At 48.0% G+C, this 17,935-nt stretch overlaps 1 protein-coding gene across 2 annotated transcripts in view; it reads right to left on the bottom strand.

Moving 5' to 3' along the window:
- INTS4 (integrator complex subunit 4) overlaps positions 1-9,779 on the bottom strand; it is an 87,267-nt gene extending 77,488 nt beyond the window's left edge. The window contains exons 1-3 of one of the 2 annotated variants that reach the window (XM_089656472.1): positions 9,583-9,779; positions 4,891-5,088; positions 4,694-4,811 (exon numbers count right to left, since the gene is read on the bottom strand). In XM_089656472.1, coding sequence (XP_089512598.1) covers positions 4,694-4,811; positions 4,891-5,088; positions 9,583-9,636 — 370 coding nt within the window. In that variant the 5' untranslated portion in view covers positions 9,637-9,779. The remainder of the gene's footprint in view (positions 1-4,693; positions 4,812-4,890; positions 5,089-9,582) is intronic. The other variant, XM_089656473.1, reaches the window with a different exon arrangement.
- Positions 9,780-17,935: the final 8,156 nt, after the last annotated feature.

Here is a 17,935-nt window from a genome sequence, read left to right as displayed (position 1 = left end):
CAGCTGTTTATATTGGCTTGACTGCCTTGCTATAATGACCGTATACCCTACTGCCTGTGCTCATCATCAAGTCCTGCCGCCTGTATGAACTTATGCCGTTACTATTTTGCTGCGATTACCTACCTATCCATACCTATCCCAACGGTTGCCTGCTTTGCATACCTCTAATTTGCATTTTGTCCGGCGTCTCATGCTGTGGGACTAGATATACCATCATATCCTAAATAGGATTTTTTTCTAAAAATAGTACCCCAGCAGTACTACTTGGAGTTTATGTCTCACATATATCCATCTAGGAATCATTGGATATCAAAGCTACAAGTTTTTGTCAAGATAATAATCCATGCTAAAATATCCCGTGGTTGTTAGCCCAGACGGTGTTTATAAACAGCCCAGCAGATGACCGGTGGACGTCGCTGCCGTGCTAAAAAGGCCAAACCATGACATCATATATATATATATATATATGTATTAACCCCTTGCCTACAGGGCTTTTATACCCCCTTCCTGCCCAGACCAAATTTTCAGCTTTCAGCGCTGTCGCATTTTGTGTGACAATTGCACAGTCATGCAACACTGCACCCATATGAAATTTTTATAAATTTTTTTACAAAAAAAAGAAGAGCTTTCTTTTGGTGGTATGTACTTGCTGCTGGGTGTTTTATTTTTTGTGCTATAAACAAAAAAAAAAAAAAAGAGCAAAAATTATGAAAAAAAATTTTTTTCTTAAATTTTTTTTTGTTTCTATTATAAAATTTTGCAGGTAATTTTTCTCCTTCACTGATGTGCGTTGATAAAGCTGCACTGATGGGCACAACTGATGAGCTGGCACTGATATGCAACAATAATGGGCACTGATTTGGCACTCACTGATGGCACTGCTGGGCACTGACTGGCGGCACTGCTGGGCAGCACTGATGAGCACAGGTGGGTGGCACTGATGGGCACAACTGATGAGCTGGCACTGATATGCAACAATAATGGGCACTGACTGATGGCACTGCTGGGCACTGCTGGGCAGCACTGATGGGCACCGATCATCAGGGCACTGATCATCAGTGCCAATCCCTCCTCTGACAATTGCCGGTTATCGGCAGTGCTTTCCTCACGCTGTGACAGTGTGAGGAAAGTGCAGGCAATAACCAGCAACTGCATTTACCGGTGATTTGCTTTGTCATTGGACACAGCTGATCACGTGGTAAAAGGACGCTGTGATTGGCCTTTTACCACATCACGTGATCATCTGTGTCCATGGGACACAGCGATCACGGAGATCCTTGGGGGCACACGGGAGGACACGTTCTGGAAAGACGTCATATGACACCCTCCCAGAACTGGCCGGCCACAGAGAAGCCGTCATTTTGCTATCTGCGGTCAGCAAGTGGTTAATGGTGAAACTGACAACGTTTGGGTTGAGGAGATGGATAATGGTGTTTTCTGTGTATTGATTGGCAATTTTATGCATTTATATTCTGAATAATAAAATTGTATTGTTTCACACACTCACTGTGTAATGGTTTACATCTTGTCTGATGGAAAATCTTCTGCCTACAATGGCAGAACAAACCCTGCCTAACCTGCTCTTGTTCTATGAGAGAAAGGCCATAGCATTACAATGGAAAAAGCCCACTCTCCCTTCCCTCATGTTCTGAAAACAACTGGTCAATGCCAGCTTACCACAATATAAAGACACCGACATCAACAGAGGCTGTCCTAGGAAATATGACAGGGTAGAGTCCTCCATGGCCTCTGCAATGTCCACGGGGTGATGTGTGTGCCCTTCCCTAACGATGTATCTGCTTTTCCCTGCCGTGGGGACATCCCCTCCTCTCGTTATATGCTCCTCGACTTATGTATTTTCTGCTTGACTGATCTGCCCATACTAATGTCATCAAAAGCCACACCTTATGTTCTACGAATGTAACCCTCACTTGCCTTTATTCACCGGATTCTTGTATCCCATTATTATCGGTTTGGCAAATAGTCTTTGAAAAACCGCTGCGCAAATACTGTGTGACAATAAAGATGGCAAAACCCACCATTGTATTCAATAGAGCCTCTGCTAATAATATATATATATATATATATATATATATACATACACACACACACACACACACATATACCTCCCAGAAGTGAGTCCACCCCTCACATTTCTGTAAATATTTGATTCTATCTTTTCATGTGACAACACTGAAGAAATGACACTTTGCTACAATGTGACGTAGTCAGTGTACAGCTTGTATAACATGTAAATTTGCCATCCCCTCAAAATAACTCAACACACACCCATTAATGTCTAAACCGCTGGCAACAAAAGTGAGTCCACCCCTAAGTGACAAGGTCCAAATTGGGCCCAAAGTGTCAATATTTTGTGTGGCCGCCATTATTTTCCAACACTGCCTTAACCGTCTTGGGCATGGAGGTCACCAGAGCTTCACAGGTTGCCACTGGAGTCCTCTTCCACTCCTCCATGATGACATCACGGAGCTGGTGGATGTTAGAGACCTTGTGCTCCTCCACCTTCCGTTTGAGGATGCCCCACAGATGCTCAATAGGGTTTAGGTCTGGAGACATGCTTGGCCAGTCCATCCAGTCCATCGTCTTCACCCTCAGCTTCTTTGTCACTTTGTCACCCCTCAAAAGGGGGCTGTGCTCCATGGGCCTCCCAGCCAAAGTCACTCTGGTCACATTGTAGCAAAGTGTCATTTCTTTAGTGTTGTCACATGAAAAGAGAGAATCAAATATTTACAAAAATCTGAGGGGTGGACTCACTTCTGTAAGATAATGTGTAATATACACACACACACACATATACATACAGTGGGGATCGAAAGTTTGGGCACCCCAGCTAAAAATTTGTATTAATGTGCATAAAGAAGCCAAGGAAAGATGGAAAAATCTCCAAAAGGCATCAAATTACAGATTAGACATTATTATAATATGTCAACAAAAGTTAGATTTTATTTCCATCATTTACACTTTCAAAATAACCGAAAACAAAAAAATGGCGTCTGCAAAAGTTTGGGCACCCTGGAGAGTTAATATCTTGTACTGCCCCCTTTGGCAAGTATCACAGCTTGTAAACGCTTTTTGTAGCCAGCCAAGAGTCTTTCAATTCTTGTTTGAGGTATCTTTGCCCATTCTTCCTTACAAAAGTCTTCCAGTTCTTTGAGATTTCTGGGCTGTCTGTCACGCCCTGCTCTTTTAAGGTCTATCCATAGATTTTCAATTATGTTGAGGTCAGGAGATTGTGAAGGCCATGGCAAAACCTTCAGTTTACGCCTCTTGATGTAATCCCCCGTGGATTTCGAGGTGTGTTTAGGATCATTATCCATTTGTAGAAGCCATCCTCTCTTTAACTTCAGCTTTTTCACAGATGGCATCAAGTTACCATCCAAAATTTGCTGAAATTTTATTGAATCCATTTTTCCTTCTACTCGTGAGATGGTCTCTGTGCCACTGGCTGCAACACAACCCCAAAGCATGATTGATCCAACCCCATGCTTAACAGTTGGACAGAGGTTCTTTTCATTAAATTCTGTGCCCCTTCTTCTCCAAACGTACCTTTGCTCATTCCGGCCAAAAAGTTCAATTTTAACCTCATCGGTCCATAGAACTTGTTTCCAAAATGCATCAGGCTTGTCTATATGTTCATTTGCAAAGTTCAAACGATGATTTCTGTGGTGAGGACGTAGAAGAGGTTTTCTTCTGATGACTCTTCCATGAAGACCATATTTGTACAAGTATCTCTTTATAGTGGAATAGTGTACCACAACTCCAGTGTCGGCCAGATCTTTCTGGAGGGATCGTGCAGTCAAACGTGGGTTTTGAATTGTTTTTCTAACAATCCTGCGAGCTGTTCTGTCTGATATTTTTCTTGGTCTTCCAGATCTTGCTTTAACTTCCACTGTTTCTGATGACTGCCATTTCTTAATTACATTCCGAACAGAGGATATTGACATCTGAAAACGCTTTGCTATCTTCTTATAGCCTTCTCCAGCTTTGCGAGCGTCAACTATTTTCAGTTTTCTAGACAACTGCTTAGAAGAACCCATGGTGCTGATTGTTGGGGCAAGGTCAGATGAGTCTGGGCATTTAAATCCTTTGAGAGTGACATCACCTGGTCTTCCCAGACGATGATTGAGAACAATCCATGACACTGGCAGGTCTCAGCTTTGCAAAGGGGGCAGTGCATGCTATAAATTCTGCAGGGTGCCCAAACTTTTGCAGACGCCATTTTTTTGTTTTCTGTTATTTTGAAAGTGTAAATGATGGAAATAAAATCTAACTTTTGTTGACATATTATAAGAATGTCTAATCTGTAATTTGATGCCTTTTGGAGATTTTTCCATCTTTCCTTGGCTTCTTTATGCACATTAATACAAATTTTTAGCTGGGGTGCCCAAACTTTTGATCCCCACTGTATATTTACACACACACACACACACACACACACACAAAATGTTTGGGGGTTCTATGTAATTTTCTAGCAAAAAAAAAAAAAAAAAAGCAGACATCAACACTGACCCCCCCCTTCAAAACTAGGTCTAGGGGATCTTATGGCTGGAATTCTACAGAAATTCTGAAAGACTATGAAAAAATCAGACACGAAAATGGATAATTCCTTGAAAGTCTTCCCTGACAGCCTTGAAATGTGACAGATAAATTGGCAGTTTTTGTCTTTTCTTACTTTCATTCTGCACAGAACTGATCACATCATCCACCACAGAGTCCGGACAGAATCCTTTAGTCTTGGATAATAAGCCGAGCAGCGATGCGATCTTCAGACGCACAGAGGCCTCATTTTCCTACAAACCAAGCCGTGGAGATAAGTAGGTTCGCTCTGCCAGAAAGAAATGGAAGAGTCTGCGGATGGCTTCCACCTACCTTGTAGTAATGTTCCAGCAGGATCCTCACCACTCCTTCCACGCTCTCTGCCTCCACGGGTTTGCGTGCAAACTGCAAGAGGTACTGCAGAGCGTCAGCCGGCGACGTGGCCTTACACAGATCGATGTGAAGCGCGGCCGACTTGCTGGGCTTGGTCAGTCTGAGCTTCTTTGCTGAGATGTCCTCAAGCGGCTGCTGCTATGCAGAAAGAAGAGATAAGAAGGTGGTTATGTCTCTTAATAGCGTATTACAAGGGTTGAGAAAACCCTGACATACAATGACTTTTTCAGTGCCATTGGCTGTCGCCCCTCCTGCACAGAGGACACTTTGGAAGATCAGAAGGCTAGATTTACACTAATAGTTGTCACCGCCACGCCTCTGAAGAGCGATCCGTGGTCAGATCGCTTAGAGGAATTTGATAGGCAGTGAAGAAGCGATGTGTTGCCTCCTTGCTGCCTGTTTTACTTTGTAAATGCTGCACCATGGTACTGCAACTGCATGCATTGCACAAGGCTGTGGACCATCATGAAAGGGTTGTGCGGTTGTGGTCAGGACAGGGGGTTTAATTCTTGCAGCAGCCGCACAGCAATTGTATACTCTCAGACTTTGCAGCTTAAGGGGGAGCGGCTGAGGGAGGTGGCAGTAAAAACGTGTCTCAACTGTGTTTTTTTTTAGCACCCCCCCAAATGCTAGTGTATACGAGCCCTTAGAGACAGGAGTGCTTTTGCTGCAGAGGGAGCACAGTGATGATCTAGAGAATTAAAGGCAGGTATTGGTGCTCCCCCACATATATCCAGCCTGAGCTAAACTAATGTATACAGGGCTCTGGGATAACCTGAGGCCTGCAGGTGCAGGAATTGGGGTGATCTGAGGGGTGAAGGTGCAGGAACTGGGTTGCAGTATGAAGGTGGAGGAGTTTGGGTGATCTGATGAGGTGTGAAGGGGCAGGAATTGGGGTGATCTGAAGGGTGAAGGGGCAGGAATTGGGACTGATCTTAGGTGTGAAGGTGCAGGTATTGGGATGATCTCATGGAGTGTGAAGGGGCAAGAATTGGGGTGATCTGAGGGGTGAAGAGGGCAGGAATTGGGGTGACCTGAGGAGTGAAGGGGCAGGAACTGGTTTGCATTATGAAGGTGGATGAATTGGGGTGATCTGATGAGTTGTGAAAGTGCAGGAATTGGGGTGATCCGAGGAGTGAAGGGGCAGGAATTGGGGTGATCCCAGGGGTGAAGGGGCAGGAATTGGGGTGATCCCAGGGGTGAAGGGGCAGGAATTGGGGTGATCCCATTGGTGAAGGGGCAGGAATTGGGGCGATCCGTGGGGTGAAGGGGCAGGAATTGGGATGATCTCATGGAGTGTGAAGAGGCAAGAATTGGGGTGATCTGAGGGGTGAAGGGGCGGGAACTGGGTTGCACTATGAAGGTGGATGAATTGGGGTGATCTGATGAGGTGTGAAAGTACAGGAATTGGGGTGATCCCAGGGGTGAAGGGGCAGGAATTGGGGTGATCCCGGGGGTGAAGGGGCAGGAATTGGGGTGATCCCGGGGGTGAAGGGGCAGGAATTGGGGTGATCCCGGGGGTGAAGTTGCAGGAACTGGGGTGATCCCGGGGTGAAGGGGCAGGAATCAGGGTGATCCCGGGGTGAAGGGGCAGGAATCGGGGTGATCCCGGGGTGAAGGGGCAGGAATCGGGGTGATCCCGGTGTGAAGGGGCAGGAATCGGGGTGATCCCGGGGTGAAGGGGCAGGAATCGGGGTGATCCCGGGGTGAAGGGGCATGAAGTGGGGTGATCCCAGGGGTGAAGGGGCATGAAGTGGGGTGATCCCAGGGGTGAAGGGGCATGAAGTGGGGTGATCCCAGGGGTGAAGGAGCATGAAGTGGGGTGATCCCAGGGGTGAAGGAGCATGAAGTGGGGTGATCCCAGGGGTGAAGGAGCATGAAGTGGGGTGATCCCAGGGGTGAAGGAGCATGAAGTAGGGTGATCCCAGGGGTGAAGGGGCATGAAGTAGGGTGATCCCAGGGTGAAGGGGCAGGAATCGGGGTGATCCCAGGGTGAAGGGGCAGGAATCGGGGTGATCCCAGGGAGAAGGGGCAGGAATCGGGGTGATCCCAGGGTGAAGGGGCAGGAATCGGGGTGATCCCGGGGTGAAGGGCCAGGAATCGGGGTGATCCCGGGGTAAAGGGGCAGGAATCGGGGTGATCCTAGGGTGAAGGGGCAGGAATCGGGGTGATCCCAGGGTGAAGGGGCAGGAATCGGGGTGATCCTGGGGTGAAGGGGCAGGAATCGGGGTGATCCCAGGGGTGAAGGGGCAGGAATTGGGGTGATCCCAGGGGTGAAGGGGCAGGAATTGGGGTGATCCCAGGGGTGAAGGGGCAGGAATCGGGGTGATCCCAGGGGTGAAGGGGCAGGAATCGGGGTGATCCCAGGGGTGAAGTTGCAGGAATCGGGGTGATCCCTGGGGTGAAGGGGCATGAAGTGGGGTGATCCTGGGGTAAAGGGGCATGAAGTGGGGTGATCCCAGGGGTGAAGGGGCAGGAATTGGGGTGATCCCAGGGGTGAAGGGGCATGAAGTGGGGTGATCCCAGGGGTGAAGGGGTAGGAATTGGGGTGATCCCGGGGGTGATTGTTTGTGTACAGTAGTAACAGGTTTTGATGAAGAAGTGTAGAAGTGAAGCATATTATCCGCTGTCTGGCTGGTTGTCTGTAAGTTCTACAAGTGACAGTTGGTGTGGAGAAGGCGCTGACTTTGGGCCGATCACCTGATATAGGATTACATGAAGTACATTGTTGCTGTCAGCACATTGTAATGTTGTTACTTTGTATCTCTCAGTCAGTGTCCAATCAGTGATCAGAGACTCCATGATAACAGATCAGAGCCCAGTATGTTGGATGGGTATTGCAGGGAGGGGACGGTCTCTTGGTATGTCTGCTGTAGTTCTATGGGCGGCCTGCATGCAGCTCCATGACAACGCCTCTGCACAGAGGACGGGATTGGATCGCCCGCCTTAACGAGCAACCAAAAGAATTATTGCTGTGCTCCCCGCCATTCTGTTCATCTGACGGAGCCCTCGGAAATACCAGCTTCATCCAGACATGGGGAATGAGTGACCTCCTACCACCTCTTCACCGGGCGGGGCTCAGGCCAGTGCAACCAATCACCAGACCCAAGCACTGACACACTGGGGAGGGGATGGGTCACCGATCCTGTGTAAGCTCTGACACGGACCAGACTCAGAAAGTCTGCAGGTGGGTGAGGAGAGATGGCCATTCTCCCAGTGTAAGCTCTGACACGGACCAGCATGGAGCTAGCCCAGGAATCACAGTCATGTCTCCTGCATGTGGGGGAAGGGAGACGGCCATTCTCCCAGTGTAAGCTCTGAAACAGACCAGCATGGAACTTCCCACAGGATCACAGTCATGTCTCCTGCAATTGGGGGAGGGGAGACGGCCATTCTCCCAGTGTAAGCTCTGACAGAGACAAGCATGGAACTTCCCCCGGGATCAGTCATGTCTCTTGCAGGTGAGGTGGAAGGGAGACAGCCATTCTCCCAGTGTAAGCTCTGAAACAGACCAGCATGAAACTTCCCACAGGATCACAGTCATGTCTCCTGCAGGTGGGGGAGGGGAGATGGCCATTCTCCCAGTGTAAGCTCTAACACAGACCAGCATGGAGCTTACACCAAGATCACAGTCATGTCTCCTGCAATTGGGGGAGGGGAGACGGCCATTCTCCCAGTGTAAGCTCTGACAGAGACAAGCATGGAACTTCCCCCGGGATCAGTCATGTCTCTTGCAGGTGAGGTGGAAGGGAGACAGCCATTCTCCCAGTGTAAGCTCTGAAACAGACCAGCATGAAACTTCCCACAGGATCACAGTCATGTCTCCTGCAGGTGGGGGAGGGGAGATGGCCATTCTCCCAGTGTAAGCTCTAACACAGACCAGCATGGAGCTTACACCAAGATCACAGTCATGTCTCCTGCAGGTGGGGGAGGGGAGATGGCCATTCTCCCAGTGTAAGCTCTGACAAAGACCAGCATGGAGCTTGCCCCGGGATCACAGTCATGTCTCCTGCAGTGGGGAAGACAGCCATTCTCCCAGTGTAAGCTCTGACACAGACCAGCATGAAGCTTACACCGAGATCACAGTCATGTCTCCTGCAGGTGGGGGAGATGGCCATTCTCCCAGTGTAAGCTCTGATACAGACCAGCATGGTGCTTACACCGGGATCACAGTCATGTCCCCTGAAGGTGGGGGAGGGGAGACGGTCATTAATCTTGTGTAAGCTCTGACCAACGGTGGAGAATGTAACATAAGAAGTGAGAATCCCAGGTGTCCCTATACTGACTGTGTGCTACAGGAAATGTAACGGGAGGAGTGAGACTCCCAGGAGTCCAGGAAGATCCCCCATTGAAGTCCCTGAGAGGTGCCCCCACCTATATGTGACCTGTGATGGTGGGTGGAGAGGCCTGCAGTCCTAGAGATCACACACCTCCTATAGGACCGTCTTCTATCATCACAGACCTGTCCTACCACACACTGCTCACTACCAACGGGGGCTTCTCCTAGTCATCATGTACCGGTAGGCCTCAACCTGATCCCCAGCCTTTCCTGAGAAAGTGAGCGGCTCACAGTACCGTCTGCCTGTGGAAGAGAAGGCACACAGCCCCCCTCCTCTGACATGTTTCACTCACTTGTACCACTTTGGTGAACTCCTCATACACCCGTTTTTTCAGGTGTGCCGCCATGGATCCCGAGGTTTGTCTGTCTGCAGCCACCGTACATCGAAGTGTTGTCGGTGAATTCTACAAATAAAGTTGATTGTGAAGACCGGAAGAAAGGCACCATTGAGTGGAAAGCTGGCAAGATCGTACCGCCCGCTCTAGACAGGGGTCGCCGCGTTACCCTGGTGATGGATGAGTGCTGGTGATGTGAAGGTCTCTGATGTAGGGGGGAACCTCTGATGTGATGGGGTCCCTGAAGTTTTGGGGGGATTCGTGATGGGGGGCCCTGATGTGGGGGGGAACCTCTGATGTGATGGGGTCCCTGAAGTTTTGGGGGGATCCGTGATGTGATGGGGGTCTCTGATGTGATGGTGGTCCCTGAAGTTGTGGGGGGGGTCTCTGATGTGATGGTGGTCCCTGAAGTTGTGGGGGGGTCTCTGATGTGATGGTGGTCCCTGAAGTTGTGGGGGGTCTCTGATGTGATGGTGGTCCCTGAAGTTGTGGGGGGGTCTCTGATGTGATGGTGGTCCTTGAAGTTGTGGGGGGGTCTCTGATGTGATGGGGGGGTCTGATGTAATGGGGGGGGGAATCCCTGATTTTGTGCTGGGACCTCTGATGTTGCTGATGTGATGGGAAGGGTGGTCCCTGATTTTGTGGGGGGGGGGGTCTCTGTTGTGCGGGGAACCTCTGATGTTGTGGGGGGGGGCTGTGATGTTGCTGATGTGATGGGGGGTCCTTAGTGTGACGGGGGGAGCCTCTGATGTGATTGGGGTCCCTGATGTGGGGTGAACCTCTGATGTGATGGGGGGGCTCTGATGTGATGGGGAGCTTCTGATGTGATGGGGGGGCTCTGATGTGATGGGGAGCTTCTGATGTGATTGGGGTCCCTGATGTGGGGTGAACCTCTGATGTGATTGGGGTCCCTGATGTGGGGTGAACCTCTGATGTGATTGGGGTCCCTGATGTGGGGTGAACCTCTGATGTGATTGGGGTCCCTGATGTGGGGTGAACCTCTGATGTGATTGGGGTCCCTGATGTGGGGGTGAACATCTGATGTGATGGGATTGTTCCTGATGTGATGGGATTGTTCCTGATGTGATGGTGGGTCCCTCATTTGATGGGGTGTCTTTGATGTTATAGGGGGGACCTCTGCTGTGATTGGGGGAGCCTCTGATGTGATGGGGGTTCCTGATCTTCTGGGGCGGGGGACCACTAATGTGATTGGAGGGTCCCTGATGATGTGGGGGGGGGGGAGTCTCTGATGTGGGGGAACCTCTGATGTGATGGGGGGTACCTGATGTGATGGGGGGAACCTGTGATGTGATCCTTGAAGTTTTGTGGGTAACGCCTGATGTGATGGGGGGCCCATGATGTGGTAGGAGGGGGTCTCTGATGTGATGGGGGGGTCTCTGGTGGGATGGGGGTCCTTGATGTTTTGGGAGGGGGTCCCTGAAGTTGTGGGGGGTCTCTGATGTGATGGGGGTCCCTGAGGTAGTGGAGGGGTCTGACATAATGGGTCCATGATGTTGTGCTGGGGCCTCTGATGTTGCTGATGTGATGGGAAAGAGGTTGGATTTCTATTGTGGGGGGGGGGGTCTTTGATGTGATTGTGGGGCCTCTGATGTTGTGGGGGGATCTCTGTGATGGGGGGCCCTTGATGTGATGTGGGGGGGGACTCTGATGCAATGGGAGGGTCTCTGATGTGGTCGGGAACCTCTGATGTGATATGGGGAACCTCTGGTATAATATGGGGGTCTTTTATTTGATGTGGGCATCTGGTGTGATGGGGGTCTCTTAATGTTGCGGGGGGAACATGTGATGTGGGGTACATGATGTTGTGGGGGGAACCTCTGATGTGATGGGGGGGTCCCTGATGTAATAGGGGGACATCTGACATGATGGGGGGGGGTTTGATGTGATGGGGGTCTCTGATGTTGTGGGGGGAACCTCTGATGTGATGAGGGTCTCTGATGTTGTGGGGGGAACCTCTGATGTGATGGGGGTCTCTGATGTGGTGGAGGGAACCTCTGATGTGATGGGGGAGTCCCCAATGTGGGGGGGGTCCCTGATGTAATAGGGGGACATCTGACATGGGGGGGGGGGGGGGTTTGATGTGATGGGCCCCAGTACAGACACACTGGAGGTCTTCAGCTGTCCTAAGTGATGTTGGTCTTCTATGGTGTCACTGTACCAGTAGTGGGACTGTCACAATCGGAGTGGCTGCTGTTGCTGCACCTGGTAATGCTTTGGCTCCAATGCTGTCTGACCCGGGACAAGTATACAGATCAGGAATTCCAACACTTTGTTTCCAGGACAATTCTTTTAATGTCTTAAACCCACAGAGCCTTGAAAAAGTATTCATACCCCTTGAAATTTTCCACATTTTGTCATGTTACAACCAAAAACGTAAATGTATTGTTTGTGATAGACCAACACAAAGTGGCACATAATTGTGAAGGAAAATGATAAATGGTTTTCAACATTTTTTACAAATAAATATCTGACAAGTGTGGTGTGCATTTGTATTCAGCCCCCTTTACTTCGATACCCCTAAAATCTAGTGGAACCAATTGCCTTCAGAAGTCACCTAATTAGTAAATAGAGTCCACCTGTGTGTAATTTATTGTCAATATAAATCCAGCTGTTCTGTGAAGCCCTCAGAGGTTTGTTAGAGAACATTAGTGAACAAACAGCATCATGAAGCCCAAGGAACACACCAGACAGGTCAGGGATAAAGTTGTGAAGAATTTTATTTATTTCAGGTACTTATATAGCGCCGTCAATTTACGCAGTGCTTTACATATATATTGTACATTCACATCAGTCCCTAACCCTCAAGGGGTGTACAATCTAAGGTCCCTAACTCACATTCATACATACACATACTAGGGACAATTTAGACAGGAGCCAATTCACCTTCCAGCATGTCTTTGGAGTGTGGGAGGAAACCGGAGTACCCAGAGGAAACCCACGCAGGCACAGGGAGAACATGCCATGGCTGGGATTTGAACCAACGACCCTAGTACTGCCAGGCGGAAGTGCTAACCATTTAGCCACTGTGCTGTTTAACCACTTGCCCTCCTGAGGATTCCCCGCCCCCTCCCTGACAAGGCCATTTTTTTGCGTTACGGCGCTGCGTTACTTTAACTGACAATTACGCGGTCATGCAACGCTGCACCCAAATGAATTTTACATCTTTTTTTTTTTTTTTTTCCCACGAATTGAGTTTTCTTTTGGTGATATTTGATCGTCTGTGCTTTTTTTTTTTTTTTTTTTTCTTTAGTTTTTGCACTATAAAAAAAAAAAAAAGGCCGACAATTTTGAGAAAAAAATATATGTTTGACTTTTTGCTATTAAACGTCCAGAAAAAAAATAAAAAATATCAAATTTCATCATAAATTTAGGCCAAAATGTATTCTGCTCCGTGTCTTTGCTAAAAAAAATCCCAATATGTGTAAATTAATTGGTTTATGTGAAAGTTATAGCATCTACAAATGGCGGTATAGATACTGGGATTTTTTTTTTCTTACTAAAAATGGCGGCAATCGGCGATTTATAGCGGGACTGTAGCGGGTATTCTGACACTGGGGGGGGGGGACTGACTTGTTGTCACTGACATCCTCTATACTCTACATAAAGATGGCCTAGGCTATAAGAAGATTGGCAAGACCCTGAAACTGAGCTGCAGTACGATGGCCAAGACCATACAGCTGTTTAACAGGACAGGTTCCACTCAGAACAGGCCTCGCCATGGTCCACCAAAGAAGTTGAGTGCATGTGCTCAGCGTCATATCCAGAGATTGTCTTTGGGAAATAGACGTATGAGTGCCACCAGCATTGCTGCAGAGGTTGAAGGGGTGGGGGGGGGTCAGCCTGTCAGTGCTCTGACCATACGGCGCACACTGCATCAAATTGGTCTGCATGGCTGTCATCCCAGAAGGAAGCCTCTTCTAAAGATGATGCACAAGAAAGCCCCCAAACGGTTTGCTGAAGACAAGCAGACTAAGGACATGGATTACTGGAACCATGTCTGGTGGTCTGATGACACCAACATCAACTGATTTGGTACAGATGGTGTCAAGCGTGTGTGGCGGCAACCAGGTGAGGAGTACAAAGACAAGGGTCTCTTACCTACAGTCAAGCATGGTGGTGGGAGTGTCATGGTCTGGGGCTGCGTGAGTACTGCCGGCACTGGGGAGCTACAGTTCATTGAGGGAACCATGAATGCCAACATGTACTGTGACATACTGAAGCAGAGTATGATCCCCTCCCTTCGGAGACTGGGCCGCAGGGCAGGATTCCAACATGATAACGACCCCAAACAAACCTCCAAGACAACCACTGCCTTGTTAAAGAAGCTGAGGGTAAAGGTGATGGGCTGGCCAAGCATGTCTCCAGACCTAAACCCTATTGAGCATCTGTGGGGCATCCTGAAATGGAAGGTGGAGGAGCACAAGATCTCTAACATCCACCAGCTCCGTGATGTCATCATGTAGAAGTGGAAGGTGGAGGGGCGCAAGGTCACTAACATCCACCAGCTCCGTGATGTCGTCATGGAGGAGTGGAAGGTCTCTAATATCCACCAGCTCCGTGATGTCGTCATGGAGGAGTGGAAGGTGGAGGAGCGCAAGGTCTCTAATATCCACCAGCTCTGTGATGTCGTCATGGAGGAGTGGAAGACAGAAGGTGGAGGAGCACAAGGTCTCTAACATCCACCAGCTCTATGATGTCGTCATGGAGGAGTGGAAGACAGAAGGTGGAGGAGCACAAGGTCTCTAACATCCACCAGCTCCGTGATGTCATCATGGAGGAGTGGAAGAGGACTCCAGTGACCACCTGTGAAGCTCTGGTGAACTCCATGCCCAAGAGGGTTAAGGCAGTGCTGGAAAATAATGGCGGCCACACAAAATATTGACACTTTGGGCCCAATTTGGACCTTGTCACTTAGGGGTGGACTCACTTTTGTTGCCAGCGGTTTAGACATTAATGGCGGTGTGTTGAGTTATTTTGAAGGGACAGCAAATTTACATGTTATACAATCTGTACACTGACTACGTCCCATTGTAGCAAAGTGTCATTTCTTCAGTGTTGTCACATGAAAAGAGAATCAAATATTGACACAAATGTGAGAGGTGGACTCATTTCTGGGAGATACTGTAAGACCAGTCCAGCACCCCTACGCTCCAGCGGTTTTGAGTTGTGGACTATTCCTGACCTCATCAAGCCCAAAGCAGGCTCGATAGACCAGGAACAGTCCACCACTGGACTGTGGGGGGAGCAACGTTTTCTGGTGGAACAAAGGATCAAATGAGTATAAGTTTTATCCTCACCCCAGGACAAAACAAGCAGTTCACAAAGCAAGTCCAATCCACACTGCTCAACCGTGACCAGAAGGGAAGACCGGTGTTCAGGCTTCAGTATTTCCACAGCTTCACCACTGCAACACATACAATAGGATAACCGGCACCTCGGTGTCTTCCACAATCGAGCAATATTAGCTACATTGTTAGTACAGGATAAAATATGTTAATGTGTTTCGTCCTTCAGGCCTTAGTCATAGCGCTATTACTAACCATCGGTTGCAGGAAACAAAATTGCTGGATTCTCAGGGGAATCCCTCCTGCAGTACTATTGTGTTCTGTCGGCGTGGAGCATTACCTGCCAGAAGAACACAATGATCACTGCTAGCAGCAGGCAGTAAGCACATGCAAAAAAAAACCGACAGGCTGGTTGTACTGAACTCGATCAACTTCTGTACAACTAGCCTGCCCACACATGGATCGAATCTGCTGGTCGCTGCTGAACCGGCCAAGATTCAATCAATTTATGGCCGGCTTTATTATTACAGGAACTTATATAGCGCCATCAATTTACACAGCGCTTTACATATATTACATTCACATCAGTCCCTAACCCTCAAGGGGCGTACAATCTAAGGTCCCTAACTCACATTCATACATACACATACTAGGGACAATTTAGACAGGAGCCAATTAACCTACCAGCATGTCTTTGGAGTGTGGGAGGAAACCCACGCAGGCACAGGGAGAACATGCAAACTCCAGGCAGGAGGTGCCGTGGTTGGGATTCAAACAGACAACCCTAGTACTGGTAGGCAGGAGTACTAACCACTTAGCCACTGTGCTGCCCTCTTAGAAGAGCAATGGACCAAAACAGGGAGAATAAGACTTTAGCGGTAGGTCTTAGTCAACCAAGGTATCTAAAAATGTGAGAAGTTTAAAATGAGGGTCCAGTAAATCATTATTTCCTATAACAGTCCCCCAAAAAAATGCGTGTCAGGGGCTCACTGGTCCCCCTTCATCAGGACCCATGTGGTAAGTCTAGCTGGGATAACTGTGTGATATTTGGAATAGTTTGCCTGTTTGACCACTTCCAGTCCGGACACTTTTACCTCCTTCCGGTCCAGGCCAATTTTCAGCTTTCAGCTATCACCCTTTGAATGACAATTGCGCGGTCATGCAACACTGCACCCATATGACATTTTTTTAGCACTTTTGTGACACAGGTAAAACTTTATTTTGGTGGTATTTATTCACCACTGGGATTTTTATTTTTTTGCTATATAAATGAAAAAGTCTAAAAATTTTGAAAAAAGTGTTTTTCTTATAAAATTTTGCAAATAAATAATCTTTCTTCATAAATCTTGGCCAAAATGTATTCAGTTATCTTTTTAGTAAAAAAAAAAAAATAACCTAAATTAGTTTATAACCAAAAATTTAATTTTTTTTACATTTTTATATTATTATTTGTTTGTTTTTTTTCCATACTGTCACCCTAGCAGTACAGTGTCACCATAGTGACACTGTACTACTTGTGGGGGGTGATGAAGATTTTTTTTTTTACACTGATTGCTTTTACACCAATAAAGGCTGTAAACGCAATCATTTTTCCTCTCTGGCTGCATTCTTGCAGCCATTGAGAAATACTGTGTGAGCTGTGATTGGTCACAGCTTGTCACATGGTACAAGGCTGTTGTGAATAGCCTTGTACCATGTGACCTCGGTGATCATTCACAGATTTCACAAGTAGTAAGCAATGATGTCAGAAGTGACATCTTGCTCACTACTATTCATGTGATCACTGATTGGCCAATCAGTGATCACATGATCGGGACCTCACACAGAGGTCCCGTACAGGGATCGGTGTTCTGCTGTGTCCGGAGGACACAGCAGGCACCGGATCGCGGTGCCACGTGCTCCCAGGGAGCGCGCATAGTCCAAAATGGCGGGCGCCGTTTATGAACGGCAACCCGCCCCTGCACTGCCACCGTCTGGCCGTTTACATGGGCCGGATGGGAAATGGTTAAATGATGCACCAAATGGATCTGCTGATCTACTATTCAAGATATCACTAAAGGCCCAACTCCAGGAAAAAATTGTTTTCCCATGCAGTGGAGCTGTGCCCACACTGCATGGGTTATTTATTTATTACAGGTACTTATATAGTGCCTTCAATTTTTATGCAGCACTTTACCTAACCCTCAAGGGGCGTACAATCTAAGGTCCCTAACTCACATTCATACATACAGATACTAGGGACAATTTAGACAGGAGCCAATTAACCTACCAGCATGTCTTTGGAGTGTGGGAGAGTACCCAGAGGAAACCCACGCAGGAACAGGGAGAACATGCAAACTCCAGGCAGGTGGTGCCATGGTTGGGATTCGAACCAACGACCCGAGTACTGCCAGGCGGAAGTGCTAACCATTTAGCCACTTTTAGCTAATTTTTTTTCTAGGGGAGAGGAGAAAGGAAATATACTTACCTAATCCTCTGATCACCTAGCACAAGACTTGCACTCCCACACTCCAGCAGTCTTGACTCGTGGACTGTTCCTGACGTCATCACACCCAGAACAAGCTCTGTAGACCAGGAACAGTCTACTGCTGGACTGCAGGGGAGCACCATTTTCTGGAGGATTGAAAGAGTATACACTTGGATCGGGAGAGTATACACTTCGCACTCACCCCTTGACAAAATGAGCAGTTGACCCGGGCAAGTCAACTTACCATATAAGCCCTGAAGAAGGAGGACTGGTGAGCCCCTGAAACATGTTGGCTTTACTAGTAACCTTCTGTTGTGTGCAATAAAGATTGACTGACTAGACTCACATTATATTCCTTATCTATAACCTATATCTTTGCGCTCTCACATTCTTGAATGTGACACTAAGGATGTCCAAATAAAAAGGTAAAATACAGTATTGAAAAAAATCAAACCATCATCTCAGAAGTTCCAAAGTACTTTATTATCCCAGCTAAATATTTGTGAAAAAAAATTCTATTCTTTAGAAATGGAAGAAT

The sequence above is a fragment of the Staurois parvus genome, unplaced genomic scaffold, assembly GCF_062004578.1.
Source record: "Staurois parvus isolate SC_StPar_1 unplaced genomic scaffold, SC_StPar_1.0 ptg000909l, whole genome shotgun sequence".
In the NCBI taxonomy this organism is placed as follows: domain Eukaryota; kingdom Metazoa; phylum Chordata; class Amphibia; order Anura; family Ranidae; genus Staurois; species Staurois parvus.
This window is presented reverse-complemented; position numbering and strand designations above follow the sequence as displayed.